At 47.5% G+C, this 27,437-nt stretch overlaps 1 protein-coding gene across 1 annotated transcript in view; it reads right to left on the bottom strand.

The window, feature by feature from the left end:
- Nucleotides 1-27,437, bottom strand: part of LOC122937768 (alanine aminotransferase 2-like) — a 91,747-nt gene that overhangs the window by 6,721 nt on the left and 57,589 nt on the right. Inside the window, exons 6-7 of the mRNA XM_044292803.1 lie at nt 4,691-4,934; nt 3,558-3,637 (exon numbers count right to left, since the gene is read on the bottom strand). Coding sequence (XP_044148738.1) covers nt 3,558-3,637; nt 4,691-4,934 — 324 coding nt within the window. The remainder of the gene's footprint in view (nt 1-3,557; nt 3,638-4,690; nt 4,935-27,437) is intronic.

Raw genomic sequence — 27,437 nt, 5'->3', positions numbered from 1 at the left:
AACACCTACAGTCAGGTCCATAAATACTGGGACACGGACACAATGTAACATTCCTGGCTCTATACAGCACACTGGATGGGAGATGAGACGGACAAGATGTGCTACACGCCTCCGTTCCGTTTTTTTTTTTTTTGCGGATAGGATGGGGATCCATTCTTTTCAATGGGTCAGGAAAAAAATGCTGATAGTTCATCCGTTTGTGTTCCACGTCCGTTGTTTGTGTTTCCCTTCAGCAAAAAAAATTGTGCATGTCCTACTTTTTTCACATTTGTGGACAAGGATAGGCATTTATTACAAGAGATCTGTGGGAAAAACGGATCCTCCCCAAAAAACGGATGCCGCATCAGTTTTTTTTTGCGGATGCAAAAAACAACTGTCATGTGCATGAGGCCTTACCTGCAGACTGTCAGCTGTAATCTGAGGTATTTACATCCATTTATACGGTTTTTGGACGGAGAAAATACCGCAGCATGCTCCGATATTTTCTCCACCCAACATTCTGGAGCACTTGCTGGATCCGGCAAGCTCTATACAAACAGATACCATTTTTAGACGGATCCGGCCCCAGACCTTTAAAAATGGAAAAAATATAAATACCGGATCTGTTTTTCCAGATGACAACCGCAGAGACGGATCCGCATCCTGGTATCTGTTTGTATAGAGATTTCCGGATCCAGCAAGTGCTCCAGAATGTTGGGTGGAGAAAATATCGGAGCATGCTGCGGTATTTTCTCCGTCCAAAAACCGTACAGTGACTGAGCTGGAGGCGTCCCGATTCGTCCTGATCGGATCGCTCTCCATTCAGAATCCATTAGGATAAAACTGAGCGCCTAAGACGGAACTCAATGCCGGAAAAGTGCGACAGTGAAACCCGCAGATCTGCCGGACCTGCAAGAAATGTTCACAATTCGACACACAGTGAGATGTTCCGATACAAAGTTACATTAGCGGTAACGCGGTGGGCGTCATTCCGTCATTACCGGCACAGTCTGCGATCTGAGGTACGTGGGGAGCGCTAGCAGAGAAGTCAAACCACGGTTGCGGGAAGATATCCGTTATATTTCCGATCCCTCAGCGACGGGAAGATCAAATTACAGAACATATCGCAGTTTAAATCGCTTCTGTACGTTTGCGATTGGGAAGGCAGCGGTCCGGCCCAGAGGGCGACGGGATCAGATCGTGCAGCGGGCGGCGTATCGGATCTGCAGACTGAATACCGGACAGAAAGCCTTGTGCGCCCAAGCTGAAAGAGCAGTGATCCTATAGTATCGCGGGTCTGAGCGAGCGGCGGCCGCGGCGGGTTCGCTGGAAGGTTTCTCTTTATCTTTTATCTTCTCTTTCGTTTGCCTTTTATTAGTTTTCACATTATGCAAAACGGCCGATGATGATGATGGCGGGTCCGATCTGGGATGCGGGAAGTGATCGCAGGATGTCACCTCGTCCTAGACAGGTAGCGGTTTGTGTATTTTGTGCCTCGTATTTCGCACTTTTCTGGGATTTATAGCTGTTGTTTTTTAATATGATGTCAAATGTAGATAAAGGGAGCAGCACAGGACGGAGCTCGCGCTGGGCCTCATCCGCAATCTGCAGTCGCGCTGGAACTTCTCTCTGCTGCTTACAGCATTGGAGGTCTAGAGCAGTGATGGGGTTAAAATCCCTCAGAAACATAATGGAGACTTAAAAGATCACAGATATAATACACCCCGACTGATAGTGGCTCCTGTTACTCTCCTGTATGTGTGATGCTGGCTCCTGTTACTCTCCTGTATGCTGTGTACTGCCCTCTACATGTATCAGGATGAGCTGCACCCTTGTATCCCGGGTGATGCTGGCTCCTGTTACTCTGTTACTCTCCTGTATACTGTGTACTGCCCTCTACATGTATCAGGATGAGCTGCACCCTTGTATCCCGGGTGATGCTGGCTCCTGTTACTCTCCTGTATGCTGTGTACTGCCCTCTACATGTACCAGGATGAGCTGCACCCCTGTATCCCGGGTGATTCTGGCTCCTGTTACTCTGTTACTCTCCTGTATGCTGTGTACTGCCCTCTACATGTATCAGGATGAGCTGCACCCTTGTATCCCGGGTGATGCTGGCTCCTGTTACTCTCCTGTATGGGTGACGCTGGCTCCTGTTACTCTCCTGTATGCTGTGTACTGCCCTCTACATGTATCAGGATGAGCTGCACCACTATATCCCGGGTGATGCTGGCTCCTGTTACTCTCCTGTATGCTCTGTACTGCCCTCTACATGTACCAGGATGAGCTGCACCCTTGTATCCCGGGTGATGCTGGCTCCTGTTACTCTGTTACTCTCCTGTATGCTGTGTACTGCCCTCTACTTGTACTAGGATGAGCTGCACCCTTGTATCCCGGGTGATGCTGGCTCCTGTTACTCTGTTACTCTCCTGTATACTGTGTACTGCCCTCCACATGTATCAGGATGAGCTGCACCCTTGTATCCCGGGTGATGCTGGCTCCTGTTACTCTCCTGTATGCTCTGTACTGCCCTCTACGTGTACCAGGATGAGCTGCACCCTTGTATCCCGGGTGATGCTGGCTCCTGTTACTCTGTTACTCTCCTGTATGCTGTGTACTGCCCTCTACTTGTACCAGGATGAGCTGCACCCTTGTATCCCGGGTGATGCTGGCTCCTGTTACTCTGTTACTCTCCTGTATACTGTGTACTGCCCTCTACATGTATCAGGATGAGCTGCACCCTTGTATCCCGGGTGATGCTGGCTCCTGTTACTCTCCTGTATGCTGTGTACTGCCCTCTACATGTACCAGGATGAGCTGCACCCTTGTATCCCGGGTGATGCTGGCTCCTGTTACTCTGTTACTCTCCTGTATGCTGTGTACTGCCCTCTACATGTACCAGGATGAGCTGCACCCCTGTATCTCGGGTGATGCTGGCTCCTGTTACTCTGTTACTCTCCTGTATGCTGTGTACTGCCCTCTACTTGTACCAGGATGAGCTGCACCCTTGTAGCCAGGGTGATGCTGGCTCCTGTTACTCTCCTGTATGGGTGATGCTGGCTCCTGTTACTCTGTTACTCTCCTGTATGCTGTGTACTGCCCTCTACTTGTACCAGGATGAGCTGCACCCTTGTATCCCGGGTGATGCTGGCTCCTGTTACTCTCCTGTATGGGTGATGCTGGCTCCTGTTACTCTGTTACTCTCCTGTATGCTGTGTACTGCCCTCTACTTGTACCTGGATGAGCTGCACCCTTGTATCCCGGGTGATGCTGGCTCCTGTTACTCTCCTGTATGGGTGATGCTGGCTCCTGTTACTCTGTTACTCTCCTGTATGCTGTGTACTGCCCTCTACTTGTACCAGGATGAGCTGCACCCTTGTATCCCGGGTGATGCTGGCTCCTGTTACTCTCCTGTATGGGTGATGCTGGCTCCTGTTACTCTGTTACTCTCCTGTATGCTGTGTACTGCCCTCTACTTGTACCAGGATGAGCTGCACCCTGAACAGCTTATTTATAGAGAATCGGCATAAACTCTGCCCTTTCATTGCCCGCTGGTCTGGGCCGTGGTTTGGCTTCACCTCGTCAGCGAGGATCAGGAGGTTCTCCTCGGCCGCCAGCTGAACGAGCTCGGTGATCTTCTCCATCGTCAGGACGTGTCCTGGAGGTCACATAATTCCTTCAATAAGACATCATGTAATAAGATCTCAGGACTATTATAATGTATGAGCCAAAAACATCAGATCTGCCCGACTGTGGGTCCCTGCACAGAGCTGGGGGGACTGTGAAGGGCACTAGTCACCATGCCACGTGTATTGTAGGCACTAGTCACCATGCCACGTGTATTATAGGCTCTAGTCACCATGCCACGTGTATTATAGTCACTAGTCACCATGCCACGTGTATTGTAGGCACTAGTCACCATGCCACGTGTATTATAGGCACTAGTCACCATGCCACGTGTATTATAGGCTCTAGTCACCATGCCACGTGTATTATAGTCACTAGTCACCATTCCACGTGTATTACAGGCACTAGTCACTATGCCGCGTGTATTGTAGACAATAGTCACCATGCCACGTGTTGTTATAAGCACTAGTCACCCTTCCCTGTGTTAGTATAGGCAACAGTAACCATGCCACGGGTTATTATAGGTACTTGTCACCATGCCACATGTTATTATAGGCTCTAGTCACCCTGCCACGTGTTATTATAGGCACTTGTCACCATGCCACATGTTATTATAGGCTCTAGTCACCCTGCCACGTGTTATTATAGGCACTAGTCGCTATGCCACGTGTTATTATAGGCTCTAGTCACTATGCCACGTGTTATTATAGGCTCTAGTCACCAGGCCACATGTTATTATAGGCACTAGTCACCAGGCCACGTGTTATTATAGGCACTTGTCACCATGCCACATGTTATTATAGGCTCTAGTCACCCTGCCACGTGTTATTATAGGCACTAGTCGCTATGCCACGTGTTATTATAGGCTCTAGTCACTATGCCACGTGTTATTATAGGCTCTAGTCACCAGGCCACATGTTATTATAGGCACTAGTCACCAGGCCACGTGTTATTATAGGCTCTAGTCACCAGGCCACGTGTTATTGCCGGCACTGGTTATTATTGGTGGCTCCACACTTCCTGGGTTCTGTATCTGAAGGACACACCGTCCATCTCAATCATCATCTCTGTTAGGGTTCAGTACCTGTGGGGTTCCCCGGGTTTATGACGCAGAGCGCTTTGGGGTTACAGCGCCTCCTGGCTGCAGAAAGGGACTCCCGAATACTGGTGACACTGACGGCCCAGCTGCGCCCCTCATCCAGGTAATAGGGGACCATGACTGCACCAGTCAGGGTGATGGTGTCCATGTAGAGCGGGCAGTGGGGCACAGGCAGCAGGATCCCCGTCTTCAGATCCTCCTCATCATTCACCACCAAGGATAATACATTCTGTACAAACGGCAGTCAATGTTGAGAGTATTAGTCTTATCCAGATAAAGAAGGTACATCCAAACATCTGATGAGACTACTACTCCTATCCAGCAACCAGTCGCTGATGATGTCGCTGGAGCAGGGATGGTCACAGCTGATGTAAATCTCGACAACCACTTGTGGGACGGAATGAGCTCAGGCAGTAGTCGGTGGCCGGCCGGTCTCCCGGCTCTGCTGTACTCAGGAGGGAGAGAGAAAAGCTCTTCATATACAATATGGACTCCCGGTGTAAATCTACCGCGTCTACGGACTGATCCGGAGGCACAATGTGTCCTATGCTCCAGTCACCTCCAGAGCTGCGTCACCATTCACATCCTATCTATACACTGACAACAGCCAAAGCTGCCTCCCGTTACCTGTGGAGCAGTGCACTATGGGAGATGCAGTCAATTCCAGATTTCATCACCGTTTGTTTTTCGCTGTATAATAACCCGTCCATTCTGCATCAAATCATCTGTATAGCGCCACCTACTGCTGGTCCCCTCCCTTAATTCTCTGTCCACCTCACTGATGAGTAAAACATTCTCAGTTCCATTCTTCAACTGCAGCTGACAGGACACACCCCTAAAAGGACACACCCCTAAAAGGACACACCCCTGAGGTGCCAGCTTGAAATAAATCTAGCAGAGCAGTTGGAAGAATGAATGGGGAGATTTCTGGATCCATGTGAGGTGCAAGGCTGGTCCTAGCTTTGTTAGAATGAGATCTAGGGACATTTATTAAAGCCTTTACAACATTATTAGGGGCAGGGCTTAGCGGGAGGGGGCGGGGCTTCAGAGAGTCTGCCGCATTTACTATAACTTTCACCAGAAAGTGGCAGAAGTTATAGCTGAAGTCTAAGCCAGCGACAGGGCGACTTCAGTACCTGGCGCACAGCAGCCACCTACATCTTAATAAATTAGCGCCTCTTAGGCCACCAGGGGATCAAGACTGGAGTACGGATATGCCAGTAGTGATAAATGTCCCTTATTGTCATGTTCTATATGATGTCTGACTTCGATTGCTTACATGAATCATGGGAGCACCCCTTCAGTTCACAAAAAACTGAAAAACTCCTGCAAACGAAAAAGCTAAAACATTCTGTCTGTAACAGAATCAACCAGGGAGTACTAAGGAGCATAATGTACACACTGGAGCCACCACTAGAGGGAGCTCAGGAGATTACTACATACAGATATATACAGCCACCACTAGGGGGAGCTCAGGAGATTACTACATACAGATATATACAGCCACCACTAGAGGGAGCTCAGGAGATTACTACATACAGATATATACAGCCACCACTAGAGGGAGCTCAGGAGATTACTACATACAGATATATACAGCCACCACTAGAGGGAGCTCAGGAGATTACTACATACAGGTATATACAGACACCACTAGAGGGAGCTCAGGAGATTACTGCATACAGATATATACAGCCACCACTAGAGGGAGCTCAGGAGATTACTGCATACAGATATATACAGCCACCACTAGAGGGAGCTCAGGAGATTACTACATACAGATATATACAGCCACCACTAGGGGGAGCTCAGGAGATTACTACATACAGATATATACAGCCACCACTAGAGGGAGCTCAGGAGATTACTACATACAGATATATACAGCCACCACTAGGGGGAGCTCAGGAGATTACTACATACAGATATATACAGCCACCACTAAGGGAGCTCAGGAGATTACTACATACAGATATATACAGCCACCACTAGAGGGAGCTCAGGAGATTACTACATACAGATATACAGCCACCACTAGAGGGAGCTCAGGAGATTACTACATACAGATATATACAGCCACCACTAGAGGGAGCTCAGGAGATTACTACATACAGATATATACAGCCACCACTAGAGGGAGCTCAGGAGATTACTACATACAGATATATACAGCCACCACTAGAGGGAGCTCAGGAGATTACTACATACAGATATATACAGCCACCACTAGGGGGAGCTTAGGAGATTACTACATACAGATATATACAGCCACCACTAGAGGGAGCTCAGGAGATTACTACATACAGGTATATACAGACACCACTAGAGGGAGCTCAGGAGATTACTGCATACAGATATATACAGCCACCACTAGAGGGAGCTCAGGAGATTACTGCATACAGATATATACAGCCACCACTAGAGGGAGCTCAGGAGATTACTACATACAGATATATACAGCCACCACTAGGGGGAGCTCAGGAGATTACTACATACAGATATATACAGCCACCACTAGAGGGAGCTCAGGAGATTACTACATACAGATATATACAGCCACCACTAGGGGGAGCTCAGGAGATTACTACATACAGATATATACAGCCACCACTAAAGGGAGCTCAGGAGATTACTACATACAGATATATACAGCCACCACTAGAGGGAGCTCAGGAGATTACTACATACAGATATATACAGCCACCACTAGAGGGAGATCCGGAGATTACTTTATACAGATATATACAGCCACCACTAGAGGGAGCTCAGGAGATGACTACATACAGATATATACAGCCACCACTAGAGGGAGCTCAGGAGATTACTGCATACAGATATATACAGCCACCACTAGTGGGAGCTCAGGAGATTACTGCATACAGATATATACAGCCACCACTAGAGGGAGCTCAGGAGATTACTGCATACAGATATATACAGCCACCACTAGAGGGAGCTCAAGAGATTACTGCATACAGATATATACAGCCACCACTAGAGGGAGCTCAGGAGATTACTGCATACTGATATATACAGCCACCACTAGAGGGAGCTCAGGAGATTACTACATACAGATGTATATAGCCACCACTAGAGGGAGCTCAGGAGATTACTGCATACAGATATGTACAGCCACCACTAGAGGGAGCTCAGGAGATTACTGCATACAGATATATGCAGCCACCACTAGAGGGAGCTCAAGAGATTACTGCATACAGATATGTACAGCCACCACTAGAGGGAGCTCAGGAGATTACTACATACAGATGTATACAGCCACCACTAGAGGGAGCTCAGGAGATTACTACATACAGATATATACAGCTACCACTAGAGGGAGTTCAGGAGATTACTACATACAGATATATACAGCCACCACTAGAGGGAGCTCAGGAGATTACTACATACAGATATATACAGCCACCACTAGAGGGAGCTCAGGAGATTACTACATACAGATATATACAGCCACCACTAGAGGGAGTTCAGGAGATTACTGCATACAGATATATACAGCCACCACTAGAGGGAGCTCAGGAGATTACTACATACAGATATATACAGCCACCGCTAGAGGGAGCTCAGGAGATTACTATATACAGAAATATACAGCCACCACTAGAGGGAGTTCAGGAGATTACTGCATACAGATATATACAGCCACCGCTAGAGGGAGCTCAGGAGATTACTACATACAGATATATACAGCCACCATTGGAGGAGCTCAGGAGATTACTACATACAGATATATACAGCCACCACTAGAGGGAGCTCAGGAGATTACTACATACAGATATATACAGCCACCGCTAGAGGGAGCTCAGGAGATTACTACATACAGATATATACAGCCACCACTAGAGGGAGCTCCGGAGATTAGTACATACAGATATATACAGCCACCACTAGAGGGAGCTCAGGAGATTACTGCATACAGATATATACAGCCACCACTAGAGGGAGCTCAGGAGATTACTACATACAGATATATACAGCCACCACTAGGGGGAGCTCAGGAGATTACTACATACAGATATATACAGCCACCGCTAGAGGGAGCTCAGGAGATTACTACATACAGATATATAAGGGCTCTACTAGAGGATGCCTGTATACAGCTCCCTCTAGTGGTGGCTATATGTATACAGTCAGGTCCATAAATATTGGGACATGGACACAATTCTAACATGTTTGGCTCTATACACCACAACAATGGATGTGAGATGAAGCGGACAAGGTGGGCTTTACCTGCAGACTGTCAGCTGTAATCTGAGGTATTTACATCCAGATCAGGTGAACGGTGCAGGAATTACAGCAGTTTGCATATGTTAAGGGACCAAAAGTAATGGGACAGAATAATAATATTTTGACAGTCTTCTTATAGAGGATAGTCCAGTTATACATCACTGGGTGGGGTGAGGTTCCTGCACCGCCAACACTTAAAACACAAATAAACTCCTGCCCGTCTAGGCGCTACCTAAACACAATACGTCCCTACCTCACTCATAGAGCTCAGTTGACACATGGACATTATATGGGGCTTTCCTCAGCCAACATCAATACTGCAGCCTCAAGGCTGTGGCAACTAAAGTACCTTTTGGGGGAGTGCGGCCCAGTAGTCCTCCAGACGCTGGGCGTGCAACCCTCGTTCTCTAGGTGTCGCTAGGTCCTCCAAACCTCAGGCTATTCAAAGCCTTGTGGCCCCTCAGTCCTCCTGACGGAGACCACACACAGAGCCTCTGCTTCACAGAACAGTCTCGCTCTCCCTCCTCAGACTGACCTCCTCTGAGGCACTTTATCCCAGCCTGATTACAGCAGGCCTCACCTGCGATCACCTCAGGTAGAAAGGAAAACCCATACTGGAAGGGTGTGGACTGGGAACTCCCTCCACCAAGCCTAGCCACCAGTCCAAGTAAAATCCAGCCCAGAAAATGTATACAGAAATGTCTCAGCAAACTATGCTTTACTGAGACCACTGCCACTCTCTGGATTTTATCTGTCTCACCATCTGAGATACCTGAAGTGGGACAACACACCTTCCAGCACTGTTCACATTACCACATATCCCCCCCCCCCCCTTCTTCAGACCGGAGGTCTGGGGTTTTCCCACACCGTACCATGCCCTCTGGAAGATGTGGTCAGTGTCACATATTTCTCTCTATTCTGCCACCCCCAGGCTAGCAGAGCTTGGTTTTTCATAAACACTGACTTTCTACCTAACAGACAGTGTCTAAGGGACTCCTCCTTCTCCTCTTTGTTGGAGAACTTTTTCTTAGCTTTCTGGCTTGCTCCTTTTCCAGATTTCTTCTTAGGTCCACGACCTCTAACTTCTGCAATCTTTACAGCCATGTTTTCCATGAGGAGCTCCAGCTTCCTCCTTTTGTTGGAGGTCCGGCTGGTCAGTTTTATACCACCCTTTAGCCGCTCTGGTGTCACCTGGTCACACTTGCTTTGTTTCTCTCTTCTACCAACAGAAAACACTTCTCTTTTTTCTTTACTCCCCACAGGGTTTATCTCCGGTTTGGATTTATCAACTTGTTCAGAAGAAACTTCTTCCATCTTCTCCAACTCATTGACGTTCTTCCCGACGTCATCGTTTGAGCTCATGAGATCCTCCATCTCTACTCTGGGTTGCTTGTTCAGCCTCTCACATTCACCTCGCTCCTCAAGCGTTTCTTCAAGGTCTCTAACCAAGGAGAGGGTCTTGGTCTCCTTCTCCCGAGCATCAGCCTCAGCTCGGTCATGTTTTTCGTCATATAGGGCCGAGCCGTACTTCTCTATATGAGACATAATTTGCCCCTGGTGGTCCAGGTCCACCATCAGATCATCCAATTCTCGCTGAAGTTTGTTCTTGGTTTTGCGCACAAACGTGATGGAAGCGCCCGGCTCTTTGGCCTCCTGTTCCAGCTGCTCCTCGCTTTGCTCTGCTGCAGCAGCAGATGTAGGAGTACCACCATTCTCTTTTGGACACCCTGTGGGGGTTCTACCCAGAGTCTCTTTAAGCACATTGTCCATGTCTACCGCAGTTTTCTGTGCTTCTTTGGAGCCTTTACTCTTCACCTGGATATCAGGCAGTAGATCCTTCAGCTCACTCATCTCTTTCTGATTGCAGCTGTACTGACACGTCTGGTCATCTACCACTGTCTGGTTATAGGTCTCAGTCACTAGGCTGACGTCTCCCCACTCAACTCTCGTCACGTCAGGTATAACTATTGTCTGGTCACTACTAGCAACTACTTTAATTTCGCAAGACCTTGACTGGGTAGCTTCTTTCTCTGAGTTGCTATTCGCCACGGCACATGCGTCACTTATATTACTTGTGTCATTATCAGTTCTGACCTCTAGGGGCACCGATGCGCTAGTCCTCACATCGGACACTTCCCCAGCAACCATAAAACCCCATGGGTACTGCATATCCACCCCTGGTACGTGTGGTACACCCTCTGGGCTCACAACATTAACCAGCATTTTTGTATCAGATATATTTTTACCAGGAGGGGGCATTTCTCTCCTGATCACATCCTGAAAGGGAAAAGGCATGTCAACATCATATACTTCACATGACCTCACATTTTCATTTTTCACTTCAACTACATCACTGTTTTCAATGGTCCTTTCCCTTAAAGGGACAGGTACAAGTTCTGTAGGAGTTTTTGCACTCTCTGCAGAAGTGTCTCCATTACTCCACAACTCCCAAAACAAGGGGAAATCAGGGCCCAAAACTACATCATGCACAAGCTTGTTTGCCACCCCAAACGTATAAGTCCCAGTTCCCACTGGAGTCTCACACTCCGTGAGAGCCAGTGGATAGTCCTTACTATCCGCACGATTGTTCCGCACATAGTCCCCAGCTACCAAGCTGGCATGTACCAGGCTCACCTGGCACCTTGCGTCCAACAACGCCTGGACTGAACTGCCATTCACAATGTTGCACATTTTTGGCGCGGTCTCTAGTCCCAGTGTCTCAACACCTCCTGGCCCAGCATATAGCAACTGCCGCCGGCTCACAGCACAGTTCACGGTCTCTGAGGTGCCAGGGCCCCGGTCAGTCACATGCCCAACCTCCAGAGCCGGGCTCACTGTCACGTGGTCTGCTACACCAGCAATTACAGGAACGGTCTTACCCATTGTCGCCTCGGGTTCGTCCCTCTCACGTTCGATACGTCCATCTCCACAGTAGACATCATCCTTTTCCAGGATATTGGGAACCTCCCATCTTGGATTCCTGGTCATAGGACAACCAGGTGCACACCTTCCCACTTGGCGACATCTCCAGCAGCACTCTCTTTGTTGCCGGACAGCTGCATGCTGTCGAGGTTGGTTGCCCTTAGCAACAGCATTACGGCATCTTCGCTCGTCCTCTCTAGGACTCTGTACACCTTGGCAGAAAACACTTGCACTCTTGGGAGCCGCACTGCTCTCCATCTCACTCTCTTCCCGTCGGGCATACACCACCTTTGCTTCCAACCGCATCCCGAGAACCTGCAGTTCTTGGCTCCTAGTCATGAGGTCACTGCCCAGTTCCTCCGCACAGCGGTTACCATGGGAAACGCCTTGGGTTAGGACGTCTCTTGGTTTGTCCAACCCGCACATGAGCTTTTCCTGCTCCTGTTGCCACATCATTTGCCTTTGGCTAGCCTTCAGATTGGCCCGCATCAGCTGCTTGGTGAAATCCTCTATCCACCCCATAGCAACAGATAGTCCTCTCTAGCAACACAGCAAAAGGAAGAAAAAAATTCTCTTTTTTTTTTTTTCAAACGGCCCTTTAAACTCCAGCACAGCAGGATTCAGCAGCACCTGCTCTTTCTCTTGTTGCTGACCCTAGCAAACCGACCGTTGCCCTTCTCTCATGGACAACTTGCACGCATCCTCCACCAATTGTAAGGGATCGTCTCTTTTCAGGGGGTCGCACTCACAGATATATCACCAGACAACGGATTTTCATGTCCAAACTGTGCATTTATTTTGACAGTCTTCTTTATAAAGGATAGTCCAGTTATACATCACTGGGTGGGGTGAGGTTCCCGCACCGCCAATACTTACAACACAAATAAACTCCTGCCCGTCTAGGCGCTACCTAAACACAATACGTCCCTACCTCACTCATAGAGCTCAGTTCACACATGGACATTATATGGGGCTTTCCTCAGCCAACATCAATACTGCAGCCTCAAGGCTGTGGCAGCTCCAGTACCTTTTGGGGGAGTGTGGCCCAGTAGTCCTCCAGACGCTGGGCGTGCAACCCTCGTTCTCTAGGTGTTGCTAGGTCCTCCAAACCTCAGGCTATTCAAAGCCTTGTGGCCCCTCAGTCGTCCTGACTGAGACCACACACGGGGCCTCTGCTTCACAGAACAGTCTCGCTCTCCCTCCTCAGACTGACCTATTCTGAGGCGCTTTATGCCGGCCTGATTACAGCAGGCCTCACCTGCGATCACCTCAGGTAGAAAGGAAAACCCATACTGGAAGGGTATGGATTGGGAACTCCCTCTACCAAGCCTAGCCACCAGTTCAAGTAAAATCCAGCCCAGAAAATGTATACAGAAATGTCTCAGCAAACTATGCTTTACTGAGACCACTGCCACTCTCTGGATTTTATCTGTCTCACCATCTGAGGTACCTGAAGTGGGACAACACACCTTCCATCACTGTTCACATTACCACATAATCATAAATCAAACTGTCACTTTTTAATACTTGGTTGCAAATCCTTTGCCGTCAGTTACAGCCTGAAGTCTGGAACGCATAGACATCACCAGACGCTGGTCTCATCCCTGGTGACGCTCTGCCTGGCCTCTACTGCCACTGTCTTCAGCTCCTGCTTGTTCTTGGGGCATTTTCCCTTCAGTTTTGTCTTCAGCAAGTGAAATGCTCAATCGGATTCAGGTCCGGTAATTGACTCGGCCATTGCAGAACATTCCACTTCTTTCCCTTAGACTCTTTGGTTACTCTTGCAGTATGCTTTGGGTCATTGTCCATCTGCACTGTGAAGCGCCGTCCAAAGAGTTCTAAAGCATTTGGCTGAATCATATTGATGGCAGGGAATTTTCCGAATGTAGAATTAGTCTCTTCGGACGTTGGCAGGGATTTTTCAAGTGGGAATTAGTCTCACTTGACGGTTTATTGAGTTACAGGATAACTCCGGATATATGTGAATGAGTTAAAGGATAACTCTGGATTTATGTGAAACAAGGAAACAAGGTACCAGGAATATATGTAAAGGAAAAAGTGAGGGAAACGCATACATCTCAATGCAGATGTTGGTTTCTAACTCACTAGGATTGTCTGTGGAGTGAATTGTTTAAAGAACATAACTGTACGGTTATAACTTGGAAGGTGACATTGATTACTGCAGTGTATTAAATCCATAAATGGTGTTGCCCATATTAGATATTTTACACGTGTTATAAGAATATTGTACTGGTGGAAAATCTGATTGTGCTGGCTTAATTGATCAGTACTAACACAATTACTTGCTGCTATTCAATTGCTGCTATTTCTACGCTGCTATTTCCACCTCACTGTTTGCTGCTCGAATATATGTATAGAGTTTATTGTCAATTGCATTAAGCATTATGGGTAACAGCGTGGGAAAGGATCTGGATGGTGAGCCAGAGACCAGACCCACACCGTTACATTTTGTATCAGGCACCTGTGGGATTAGTGTAACTGATCCATTTTGGGTAAATATCTGTGACCGCAGTCAGCAACTGTGTATTACGCAGATCAGCAATGTAGGTCCTCGCAATGAAGGGGACTGGGAGGAGGTTAAAAAAATGGTGGGGCTTCACCCGAAATATAACTATCCAGCCGGTGCCTGGGATGAAAATTATATGAAAACATGTTTTAAAAAATGGGAGAAAGCATTAAAAGAGTATAGGAAGAGATTTCCACCAACCCATCACATATACTTAAAACAGGATAAGGGGACAGTGAGTAAAGAGGAAGAAGTTCCATGGTCAGAAATTCTGCCCTCCTTACCAGATAAACCACCGGCATATGATGTGACGGTGTTAGAACCAGGAAAGGCAACACTCCCAGCTGTCTCTACGGAGGACATGCTACAAGACCCTTATGATAAGGTCCCCTGTCCAAAACAAGCAACCGCACCAGAATTATTATTATTTTCTGGTGAGAACCAAAAGAGAACCGGACTGTACCCGGATTTGGGAGATAGAGATTCCCTTTTGAGTACTGCAGTTATAGTGGCAGCAGCACTTAGGGAACAAAAAGATGTGGCTCCACAAGTCAAAGAGGCTCAGGAAAGGAGGAAGGAATATAGAAAAAGTGTGGACATTTATGTACAGGAGCTGACGCAACTGAGGGATAAACTAAAGATAGACATAGTCTACATTAAACAACTTCCCCTTCAGGGTGTCCTTCCCATCGCGTATAATCACGAGAACCCAGATGATACTGACCTTCCTAGTGAGGAAAGGATGGATGAATTAAAGGGCATTTTGGGAGGAGAGTGTGGGAAAACCAGAGCAGTGACTAACAAAAAAAAAACCTGCTGCTGACCGAGATAGAAAAACTAAGACAAGAGTACAGGAGGGTGAAAAAGGACTGGGAAACCAGAGCTCAGGAAGAATACAGTAGGAGAACTGAAACACAGATAGGGGCAGACAGTTTAGAACATGGTAGGCCCCTGGCAACCTCCACCCCTAGAGTACCTGGAATAATGCAACCCCTGACAGACATATTTTCCAAACTCGCTATAACACCTGAGGAAGGGGATAAGAAAGGCACAAAACTACAGCTCCCCATGATCACTGTAGGTGACACTGAAGTCCATATCCCTCTTCCTTTAGGATTAATGAAAGAACTGAAGGATATGTGTCCCAATCCAAAAAAGGACCCTAGAGCAGCAGCTATGTTTCTGCAGAAGTATACTGCAGGGAGCCAATTAACAATGGAGGATATTCAGATAATACTCTCAGCCATAGACCCAGACACTGGCTCCCAAATCGGGGGAACAATCACTATTAGGGGTGCCCAGAACGAGTCCCGTCCTTCATTATGCATTTTGTTCCAACTGATTGGCAAGTTTTACCACAAGTAATACTGCAAATTGATGGTATTACAGTTAATTTATTGCTTGACACCGGAGCAACGACTTCAAGCGTAAACAAAATAGACTTCATTAACGACAAATGCACCGAAGGAAGTTCTATGGGTATCAATGGGACGACAGTGATACATAAGGTGACAGCACCGCTCCCGGTTTGTACTCTTACGGGAGAACTAGTGACGCACATGTCTTTTGCAGTCCTGCTAGAATGCCCCGTTTGCCTATTAGGAAGGGATCTAATGGCAGCATTACAGATTTCATTAGTCTTTGACAAAAAGGGAAGACTGACAGCGACCTCAATGAAATGTGACCTGACAAACCCAAAGAGACGTGACATGAATGGGTTCTTTTTGAGCATACCAATGTCCCTGGAAAATCATCCAATCTGGGCTAAATGTAAAGACTCAGTAGGAACGATTAACTGTGAGCCCTACCGGCCCTGTTTGAAGGAGGGGGTTATGCCAACCTTTCAGAAACAATACCCACTGAGTGAGGAAAAGTTAGAGGGTATAAGGCCGCAAATTGAGAAAATACTTGCAGATGGGAATTCTTAGGAAAATTGTCAGTCCCTGGAATACACCGATAAATCCCGTAAAAAATAATAATGGCACATGGAGATTTGTACAGGATCTAAGGAAGGTAAACAAGGCAATTATCCCACTTCCCCCCTTGGTGGCAGACCTTACAGCTGTGTTTGGGGCCATTCCTGCGGGATTCAAATACTACACTGTAGTTGACCTCAGTAATGCGTTCTTTTCCATACCAGTGGCTTGGGATGCACAAAGTCTTTTTGCTTTTCAGTGGGCTGATGATGGTCAGGTGACTTGGACCCGTCTCCCACAAGGTTTTGGGGATAGTCCACCAGCCTTTTCTATTGTATTAAAGGCTACATTGGAAGATTGGGAACCAAAGAGGGGATCCACCTTAATACAGTACACAGATGACCTTTTACTCTCCAATTCGGAGTTTGAAGCCTGCGAAATAGATTCACAGAGTTTATTAGACCACTTGGCAAGCAAAGGACACCTGGCCTCGAAGAAGAAAATCCAATATGCAAGTACCCAGGTAGAGTATCTGGGGTGCATAATAGAGGCAGGAGAGAGAAAGATCTCACCCGCTAGAGTCAAGGCAGTGACCTCCCTAAGCAGGCCAGGGGACAAAGCTACAATGCTGTCCTTTCTAGGGTCAATAGTGTATTGTAGGCAGTGGATCCCTGATTGCTCCCATTGGGATTCAATCCTAAGGAAAACTACACTCACAGAAGCACCAAAGGTAGTGGAGTGGACAGAGGACAGAGTAGAAGCCTTTGAGAGATTGATTCGGTCCCTGACCCAAGCCCCAGCCTTGGCCCTGGCAGATTATGGAAAGCCATTCCAATTATACTGTGTAGTATCGGGAGAAACCTATGCAGCGGTTTTGACACAGACACATGGGGGAAGAAACAGGCCAGTTTCATACCTATCGAGAAAATTACCTCCTGTAGTTCTTGGAATGCCTCACTGTCTCCAAGCATTAGCAGCCGCGGCCATGTCAGTAAAAGATGCTACTAAGATAGTCCATGGGAATGTAATGGAACTTTTCACCACTCATACAGTTTTGTCCCTCCTTCAAAACATGACCACACAACACATGACAGCTCAGAGACTGTCCGGATATGAAACCATATTACTCAGTACGGCAAACCTGGTGATAAAGACATGTCCAGACACCTCACCAGTGATAAGATTTTTTCATACACTTTTGAGACTTAAGTGTGAAGGTTCTGACGAACAAGTAGACCCAACACCTGAACACAGATGTGATGAAGTGATCTTGTCATGCACAACACCTAGGAAAGATTTAAAGGACACGCCACAGACTGACAGTATAGATGTTTTTGTGGATGGATCATGCACAAGACCAGATGACAGGACATATCAAACAGGTTACGCAGTGGTCATGCTCCCAAATCAAGTGATAGAAGCTGAGCCAATTGTCACAACTTCGGCACAACAAGCTGAGCTGGTAGCGCTCACAAGAGCCTGTGAAATATTCGCAGGACACAAAGTGAATATTTATACTGACAGTAGCTATGCATTTGGAACAGTGCATGATTATGCATTAATATGGAAAAATAGGGGATATATCTCAGCAGATGGGAAGCAGATAGCGAATCAAAAATACATAGATCACCTGCTACGTGCAATTCAGTTGCCAGAAGCTATAAGTGTGATAAAAGTGAAAGGACACTCTGCAAAAGGAGATTATCAAGCTATGGGAAACAACTTAGCAGACAGAGCAGCGAAAATGGCAGCCAAGAGAGACACGAGAAGGGAAAGTAAGTTATTATTCATGACAGATTTTGAAAGTGAAAACTGGGTGTCAGTAGTATATCAACTTCAGAAGCAGTCTACCAGTGAGGACATCAAGTATTGGAAATCTCAGGGACTGCAGATGACAGGTACAGGTATATGGACAAAAGATCGGATATTGGGGGTTCCCACTGCATCAGCACCGCTCCTAATATCCTATCTTCATGGTCCTGGACATTTGGGAAAACAATACATATCAGAACATTACAAGTCACTGTTCTGTACACACCAATTGCAGAGATTGATAGACGATCTGGTCGACTCATGCATGACTTGTGCACAGAATAATGCTCAAGGAAAAGCACACGGACGACATGGGAATCTACCACCCCCTACAGGCCCTCTGCAAGATTTGCAGATAGATTACACACATATGCCAAAGCAACCCGGGAATATAAGATATCTCCTTGTAATAGTCTGTAGGTTCTCCGGATGGTGTGTAGCCATACCTACTTCAGGAGAAACAGCTGGTGTGACAGCTAGGGCATTGATAAATCAATGGATTTCAGTGTATGGACTCCCTCGGGTAATTCATTCAGATCAGGGACCTGCTTTCCAGTCCAAACTAATACAAGAACTGACGAAGATTCTGGGTTTCCAGTGGAAGCTCAATATAGTCTATCACCCACAAAGTGCAGGAGTCGTGGAAAGAATGAACCGAACCATTAAGGATAGGTTAAAAAAGGCTACTTCAGGAACATTGAAGGATTGGCTGAAATTTCTACCCGCCATTCTCTACCAAATAAGAACGACACCAAATAAACAGACAGGGTTGTCACCTTATGAAGTGTTATTCGGTAGACCCCCTAATACCCGTGAGGAACCAGATATTGACAGTAACATTTTTGCCTTGCAGGAGCAGTACGTGAAACATTTGGTAGGTATACTCTCGGAAAATCATGATAAGGTTGCTGTCACCTTTCCTCCTCTTTCCACAGACCCAACTCATCCATTCTTGCCTGGAGACAAGGTTCTGGTGAAACAACTGGCTGTCCGCCACAAGACTGGTCCAATATATCAAGGTCCATTTGAGGTTCTGAGAGTTGCTCGAACGGCTGTCCTTACTGACCAGAGTCCACAGTGGATACACGCCAGCCGGCTCAAGAAGACACCGGAAGGAGTCCTGAAGGAATTCCCCGGACAAGCATGAGTCTTTTGGACAAGATGCCTTCAAAGGAAATGACTTTGATCATACCCCCAAGCCTGCAAAGTAGATATGAGCAATGGCTAAGAGGCTATCCTAAACCACTTTGTCCAGAGGATCCAAAGACTATGCAGGACTTGTATGAGGAAGAATTTATGTTCAGGGAGTATACCAATGAACTAGAGACTGAGGACTTGAAAGATCAAAACTTTCCTGAACCATTTAGTAAGCAGATGATTCAGAGAATGAAAATGGTGTGTGGTATAAGGAGTGATCATATGGAATGGGAATTCCATATGATCAAAGAGGGGATTGTAAGGAAATTATGTCTGTATCCACACATACAGGTATATATATATTCAGCCTTATGTGCTTGTATTAATGTATACAGAGTTCCTCTTTAAAGGAAATATTTTATATTCTTATAACAACAAGGTCTAGTAACACAAGCTAGCAGGAAGTGGCTGTCTGAAGCTCAAAACCGCATGGCTAGAAAGAGATATGCACGCTTTGCAAAAGAATGCCACATTTATGATGAAGGTATCTGGAGAGAGAATTGCTGAATGCATGACATCATAGCTGCAGAAACATATATATGCATATATACCTTTTTACACTTATATCTAATATGTGCATTAGACATATATTTTACATTTGCTATAATACTGGTTATATAAGCATCTTGTATATTGACGTTCATCTTTGGTTTAGATAAGTGAAGGATGTTTTATCAGATAAATGTTGGTACAAAATAAACAAGGATGATTCCGCGAAATATTTGAACAGAGCGAAGGTTGACAAACATGGTGGTTAGATATCTAAATTCTAAGAATTATAAATGCGTCACATATGTACCTTGTTTCTAGGAAATTATCATGACTTTTTTTTACTTTGGCTGTATAAAGATGAAATTGATAAATTCGTTACCTGATTGGATTAAACTTAGGGGAGGTATATGCTAATTTTGTGGTTTGAAGCTATAAATTTTCTACGATGTCAAAATAAAGCAGCAACCATTTTATACCTATCAACGTGTATTGGTCTTCAGTGGTTGTCCGGCCGGTGATTCACCCACAGACAAACCAGGGGCTCCTTTCAATGAGCAGATATCATTGCCCGAAACCCTTCAGAATTCATCCGGCTGCTTCTGTCAGCAGTCACATCATCAATAAATACAAGAGAAGCAGTTCCATTGGCCGCCATACATGCCCACGCCATGACACTACGACCACCATGCTTCACTGATGAGGTGGTATGCTTAGGACCATGAGCAGTTCCTTTCCTTCTCCATACTCTTCTCTTCCCATCGCTCTGGTACAAGTTGGTCTTGGTCTCATCTGTCCATAGGATGTTGTCCCAGAACTGTGAAGGCTTTTTTAGATGTCGTTTGGCAAACTCTAATCTGCCTTCCTGTTTTTGAGTCTCACCAATGGTTTCCATCTTGTGGTGAACCCTCTGTATTCACTCTGGTGAAGTCTTCTCCTGATTGTTGACTTTGACACACACACACCTACCTCCTGGAGAGTGTTTTTGATCTGGCCAACTGTTGTGAAGGGGGTTTTCTTCACCAGGGAAAGAATTCTTCGCTCATCCACCACAGTTGTTTTCCGTGGTCTTCCGGGTCTCTTGGTGTTGCTGAGCTCACCGGTGCGGTCCTTCTTTTTAAGAATGTTCCAGACAGTTGTTTTGGCCGCGCCTGATGTTTTTGCTATCTCTCTGATGGGTTTGTTGTCTTTCTTCAGCCTAATGATGGCTTCACTGATAGTGACAGCTCTTTGGATCTCATCTTGAGAGTTGACAGCAACAGATTCCAAATGCAGATAGCAGACTGGGAATGACCTCTGGACCTTGTATCTGCTGATTGTAATTGGGATAATGAGGGAATAACACACACCGGCCATGGAACAGCCGAGAAGACAATCGTCCCATTACTTCTGGTCCCTTAACAAGTGGGGGCACAGATACAAACTGCTGTAATTCCTGCACCGTTCACCTGATCTGGATGTAATCCCCTCAGATTACAGCCGACAGTCTGCAGGTAAAGCTGACAGTCTGCAGGTAAAGCTGACAGTCTGCAGGTAAAGCCCATCTTGTTGGCCTTATTTCAAATCCGTTGTGGTGGTGTATAGAGACAAACATGTTAGAATTGTGTCCATGTCCCAATATTTATGGACCTGACTGTATATATATCTGTATGTAGTAATCTCCTGAGCTCCCTCTAGTGGTGGCTGTATATATCTGTATGCAGTAATCGCCTGAGCTCCCTCTAGTGGTGGCTGTATATATCTGTATGCACTAATCTCCTGAGCTCCCTCTAGTGGTGGCTGTATATATCTGTATGAAGTAATCTCCTGAGCTCCCTCTAGTGGTGGCTGTATATATCTGTATGTAGTAATCTCCTGAGCTCCCTCTAGTGGTGGCTGTATATATCTGTATGTAGTAATCTCCTGAGCTCCCTCTAGTGGTGGCTGTATATATCTGTATGTAGTAATCTCCTGAGCTCCCTCTAGTGGTGGCTGTATATATCTGTATGTAGTAATCTCCTGAGTTCCCTCTAGCGGTGGCTGTATATATCTGTATGCAGTAATCTCCTGAGCTCCCTCTAGTGGTGGCTGTATATATCTGTATGTAGTAATCTCCTGAGCTCCCTCTAGTGGTGGCTGTATATATCTGTATGTAGTAATCTCCTGAGTTCCCTCTAGCGGTGGCTGTATATATCTGTATGCAGTAATCTCCTGAGCTCCCTCTAGTGGTGGCTGTATATATCTGTATGCAGTAATCTCCTGAGCTCCCTCTAGTGGTGGCTGTATATATCTGTATGTAGTAATCTCCTGAGCTCCCTCTAGCGGTGGCTGTATATATCTGTATGTAGTAATCTCCTGAGCTCCCTCTAGTGGTGGCTGTATATATCTGTATGTAGTAATCTCCTGAGCTCCCTCTAGTGGTGGCTGTATATATCTGTATGCACTAATCTCCTGAGCTCCCTCTAGTGGTGGCTGTATATATCTGTATGTAGTAATATCCTGAGCTCCCTCTAGTGGTGGCTGTATATATCTGTATGTAGTAATCTCCTGAGCTCCCTCTAGCGGTGGCTGTATATATCTGTATGCAGTAATCTCCTGAGCTCCCTCTAGTGGTGGCTGTATATATCTGTATGTAGTAATCTCCTGAGCTCCCTCTAGTGGTGGCTGTATATATCTGTATGCAGTAATCTCCTGAGCTCCCTCTAGTGGTGGCTGTATATATCTGTATGCAGTAATCTCCTGAGCTTCCTCTAGCGGTGGCTGTATATATCTGTATGTAGTAATCTCCTGAGCTCCCTCTAGCGGTGGCTGTATATATCTGTATGTAGTAATCTCCTGAGCTCCCTCTAGCGGTGGCTGTATATATCTGTATGCAGTAATCTCCTGAGCTCCCTCTAGTGGTGGCTGTATATATCTGTATGTAGTAATCTCCTGAGCTCCCTCTAGCGGTGGCTGTATATATCTGTATGTAGTAATCTCCTGAGCTCCCTCTAGCGGTGGCTGTATATATCTGTATGTAGTAATCTCCTGAGCTCCCTCTAGTGGTGGCTGTATATATCTGTATGTAGTAATCTCCTGAGCTCCCTCTAGTGGTGGCTGTATATATCTGTATGCAGTAATCTCCTGAGCTCCCTCTAGTGGTGGCTGTATATATCTGTATGCAGTAATCTCCTGAGCTTCCTCTAGCGGTGGCTGTATATATCTGTATGTAGTAATCTCCTGAGCTTCCTCTAGTGGTGGCTGTATATATCTGTATGTAGTAATCTCCTGAGCTCCCTCTAGTGGTGGCTGCATATATCTGTATGCAGTAATCTCCTGAGCTCCCTCTAGTGGTGGCTGCATATATCTGTATGCAGTAATCTCCTGAGCTCCCTCTAGTGGTGGCTGTATATATCTGTATGCAGTAATCTCCTGAGCTCCCTCTAGCGGTGGCTGTATATATCTGTATGCAGTAATCTCCTGAGCTCCCCCTAGTGGTGGCTGTATATATGTGTATGTAGTAATCTCCTGAGCTCCCTCTAGTGGTGGCTGTATATATGTGTATGTAGTAATCTCCTGAGCTCCCTCTAGTGGAGGCTGTATATATCTGTATGCAGTAATCTCCTGAGCTCCCTCTAGTGGTGGCTGTATTTATCTGTATGTAGTAATCTCCTGAGCTCCCTCTAGTGGTGGCTGTATATATCTGTATGCAGTAATCTCCTGAGCTCCCTCTAGTGGTGGCTGTATATATCTGTATGTAGTAATCTCCTGAGCTCCCTCTAGTGGTGGCTGTATATATCTGTATGTAGTAATTTCCTGAGCTCCCTCTAGTGCTGTCAGGGCTGGAGTAGTGGGCCAGGTGTGGAACCCCTTGGCAGGGATGAAATAAGTCCAGAAATAGCGTAGTACAAAAGGATTATCCAATCGGATAGTCAGGTTCAGTTCCGGGTCGTGGCGGGCAGCAGAAATCGCAGTCGAAGGGTCAAGCAAAGGGTCGGTAGCCGGGAAGTCAGATTAAACAACAGGTTCACAGGAGGGAGCTGGGTGTTCACCATAAGGTAGAATAACTCAGCAATGAGTCAAGGCTCTGACCAGCTTTAAATACACAGGGAACCCAGGACCGCCCCCCCCCCCTGGCTGCCAGGGCAACCAGGAAGCTTCCCTAGTCAGAGGCCAATCATAAGGCTGAGGGCAAGTGGTGAAGGCTGAAGTCCTCCCCCAGCCCGAGTAGCACCTGTGGCTTGGAATGGCACGTGCGCACTACGCTCGCATCTCCGCGTACCCAGCGCTCGACCCACACACGCGCACTGGCCACACCAGCACCAGATGCCCTGCCAGGAGGAGGAGCTACCTGCACCCGATGCCCGCGCCTGCGAACCCAATGAGGAACGGCCCCCCTGGGTCCCTGACAGAGCCCCCCACCAAGAAGCGGCCGCCGGACACGAACCTGGGATCGCCGATCAGGATGAGCTCGGTGGAATGCTCAGACTTTGGCATCTGCATGAAGGTTACCTGCTGGCTCCCAGGAATGCTCTTCTGGCCCATACCCCTTCCAGTGGACAAGGTATTCCAAGACACCACGGTGCCTGCGGGAGTCCAGGATTCACTGGACTTCGTAGTCATCATCGTTATCCACCTGAATGGGAGCAGGAGGCACCGGCACTCTGCCCGCAAGGATGTTGGCACGGTAGGGTTTCAGTAGTGATACATGGAACACCGGATGGATGTTAAATAAGGCAGGCAAGCTTAGTCTCGCTGCGACGTCGTTGACCATTGAGAAGATGGTAAATGGTCCCAAATAGCGAGGGCCCAATTTCCTTGACGGGCAGGTCAGTTTGAGATGCTGAGAGGATAACCATACCCTATCCCCGCTTTTGTACTTGGGGCTCTCGGCGTGTCTCCGATCGGCCTGAGCTTTTTGCTGTTGCTGGGTTGTGCGGAGCTTCCACACTAGGGTACGTAGCAAACCCCGGAGACAACGGAGGCGCTGGGCCACCTCAGGTACGGGAATGTCCACAGGGAGGTCCGGAAGCGTAGACGGATGGTACCCCGTAATTCACGTAAAAGGGAGAGAGTCCCGTAGAGGCATGCTGCTGTTGGTTGTATGCATATTCTGCCAGAGGGAGAAGGTCCACCCAGTCGTCCTGCAGGTATGACGAATAGCAGCGGAGGTACTGCTCCAAAGTCTGGTTTGTCCTCTCTGTCTAGCCGTTGGACTGAGGATGATAAGCAGAGGACAGGTTGCGGGTGATATGGAGGCAGCGGCAAAATTGGCTCCAAAAACGGGAGGTGAACTGCGAACCTCGATCAGACACAATAGAGGAGGGGAGCCCATGTAGGCGGAACATGTGCTGTAGGAATAACTTTTGAGGTGCATTGGGCCGTTGGAAGGCCGGTAGTCGGAATAAAGTGGGCCATCTTGGTGCATCTATCTACTACGAATAAGATCGTAGTGTGGCCCTGTGAAGGAGGTAAGTCCACCACGATGTCCATGGCGAGGTCCCTCTAGGGTGTGGGGTCTTTTGTGCATGGCGCAGACAGTACATGAGCCCACAAAGGACCGTAGGGGAAGGTCACCAGAACTGCCTATGCACGCACTCCAAAGTGTTGTGTACTCCCCAGTGACCTGCTGTTGGGTGGTCGTGATGATGCTGCAGGACCAGTACCCGATGGGAGGTAGGCACGTAGATCTTTCCCTGATGGTAACGTAAGCCCTGCCTTTGTGGCAGGTGTGCTGCTTCCGACGATACGGTCATGCTGGCTTGTCGGATCTCTTCGAGTAACGAGTGTTGTGTAGCCAGAAAGTAGGTACTTGGAAGGATGGTCTCTAGAGGCGTAAGGACGGCATTGGAGTCATGAATACGGGAAAGGGCATCGGCCTTCCCGTTCTTTGATCCAGGACGATACGCTATCTGGAGGGTGAAACGGGAAAAGAAGAGGGCCCACCTGGCTTGCCGGGGCCGTAACCTCTTAGCAGTACGAAGGTATTCCAGGTTACGGTGATCGGTATACGCGGTTACCGGGTGCTTGGCTCCTTCCAGCAGATGCCGCCATTCCTCCAGCGCGTTCTTAATGGCTAGTAGTTCCCTTTCGCCCACATCGTAGTTGTGTTCTGCCTTGGTTAACTTGCGGGAGTAGAACGCCACTGGGTGTAGGAGTTGCTTCTCCCCTTGTCTTTGGGAGAGAACTGCCCCAACGGCTTTTTCTGATGCATCCGTCTCCAGGTAGAAAGGGAGAGCAGCGTCGGGTTGCGCCAGCACTGTTGGACCATTTATTGATTCCGTGGGATAGGCCATTCCAGGATGGCCTGAACCTTCTTGGGGTCCATCTCCACCTTTCCAGGAGACAGTATGTATCCCAATAATTCAATAGAGGGGACCTCAAAGATGCTCTTCTCCAGCTTCCCATAGAGATGATGCGTCCGAAGGCGCTGAAGGACTACTTTCACATGTCTCTCATGCTGCTGGAGTGTGTGGGAAAAGATAAGGATGTCATCCAGATACACTACCACGTATGTGTCCAGAAGATCGCAGAAGACATCATTGATAAAGCTTTGGAATGTAGATGGGTGTTGCAAAGCCCGAAGGGCATCACCAGATACTCATAATGGCCGAATCTGGAACGAAAAGCCCTCTTCCATTCGTCGCCCTCACGGATCCACACAGGATTGTAGGCCCCCCGGAGGTCGATCTTGGAGAACACTCTAGCATCCTTCACTCGGTCCAGGAGATCAGGGATGAGAGGGAGAGGGTATTTATTCTTGCTGGTGATGTTGTTAAGGCTCCGGTAGTCCACACAGGGCCGAAGACCCCCGTTGATCTTCCCCACAAAAAAGATACCTGCACCGACTGGGGAGGTGGATGGGCAGATGAAGCCCTTCGACAGACTCTCCTCTATATAATCCCTCAGCGCCCGGGTCTCAGGCTCAGACAAGTTGTATAACCGTCCGTGCGGCAGGTAATGTGTCTGCCCCCGCCTTCTCGAAGACATCCGCATATTCCTCGTACTTGGCGGGCAATACCCGAGAAGATGAGGCCAGGGCCAGCAAAGGGCCAGAAGCAGAGGAGATGCAGTGGGAGACACAGTAGGAGGACTGAAATATGACACGTCCCATGGCCCAGTTTATTTGGGGGTTGTGCTTTCGAAGCCATGGGATGCCCAGGATAACTGGAAACAGGGGACAGGGTACGATGTCCCATACAATCTCTTCAAGGTGGTGGCGACCAATGGAAATGGCAAGGGGGTGTGATTCCATGGAGACAGGTCCGGTTTTTAACGTACTGCCATCCACCATGTGGAGTCTGGACGGGTGTTCCTTGGGGCGCAAGGGTAGTCCCAGTTGCGTGGCAAGTTCAAGATCGAAAAAACAGCTGCTTGCGCCTGAATCGATTAAGGCCGCAAGTTCATGGCCAGTTCCGTTCAGCTGCAGGGAAACACATAGGGTTAGATGTGAAGAACCGTTGTATACAGGCATGTTCAGGAACACAGCGGAACTGACAGTCCTACCTGTAGGTGGTTTGATAGGGCAGTCTCTCAACATATGCCCGGGTTTGGCACAGTAGAGGCAGAGATTGAGAGTCCGCCTTCTGGACCTCTGACTACTCCGATCTGCATTAGTTCATCCGGGGCGAGGTCCCCCACTGTGGAGGATGGCCCAAGGACTGGA

This window comes from Bufo gargarizans, chromosome 5 (assembly GCF_014858855.1).
Source record: "Bufo gargarizans isolate SCDJY-AF-19 chromosome 5, ASM1485885v1, whole genome shotgun sequence".
NCBI lineage: Eukaryota > Metazoa > Chordata > Amphibia > Anura > Bufonidae > Bufo > Bufo gargarizans.
The sequence above is the reverse complement of the archived record's forward strand: the minus strand, read 5'-3'. Positions and strand labels throughout refer to the sequence as shown.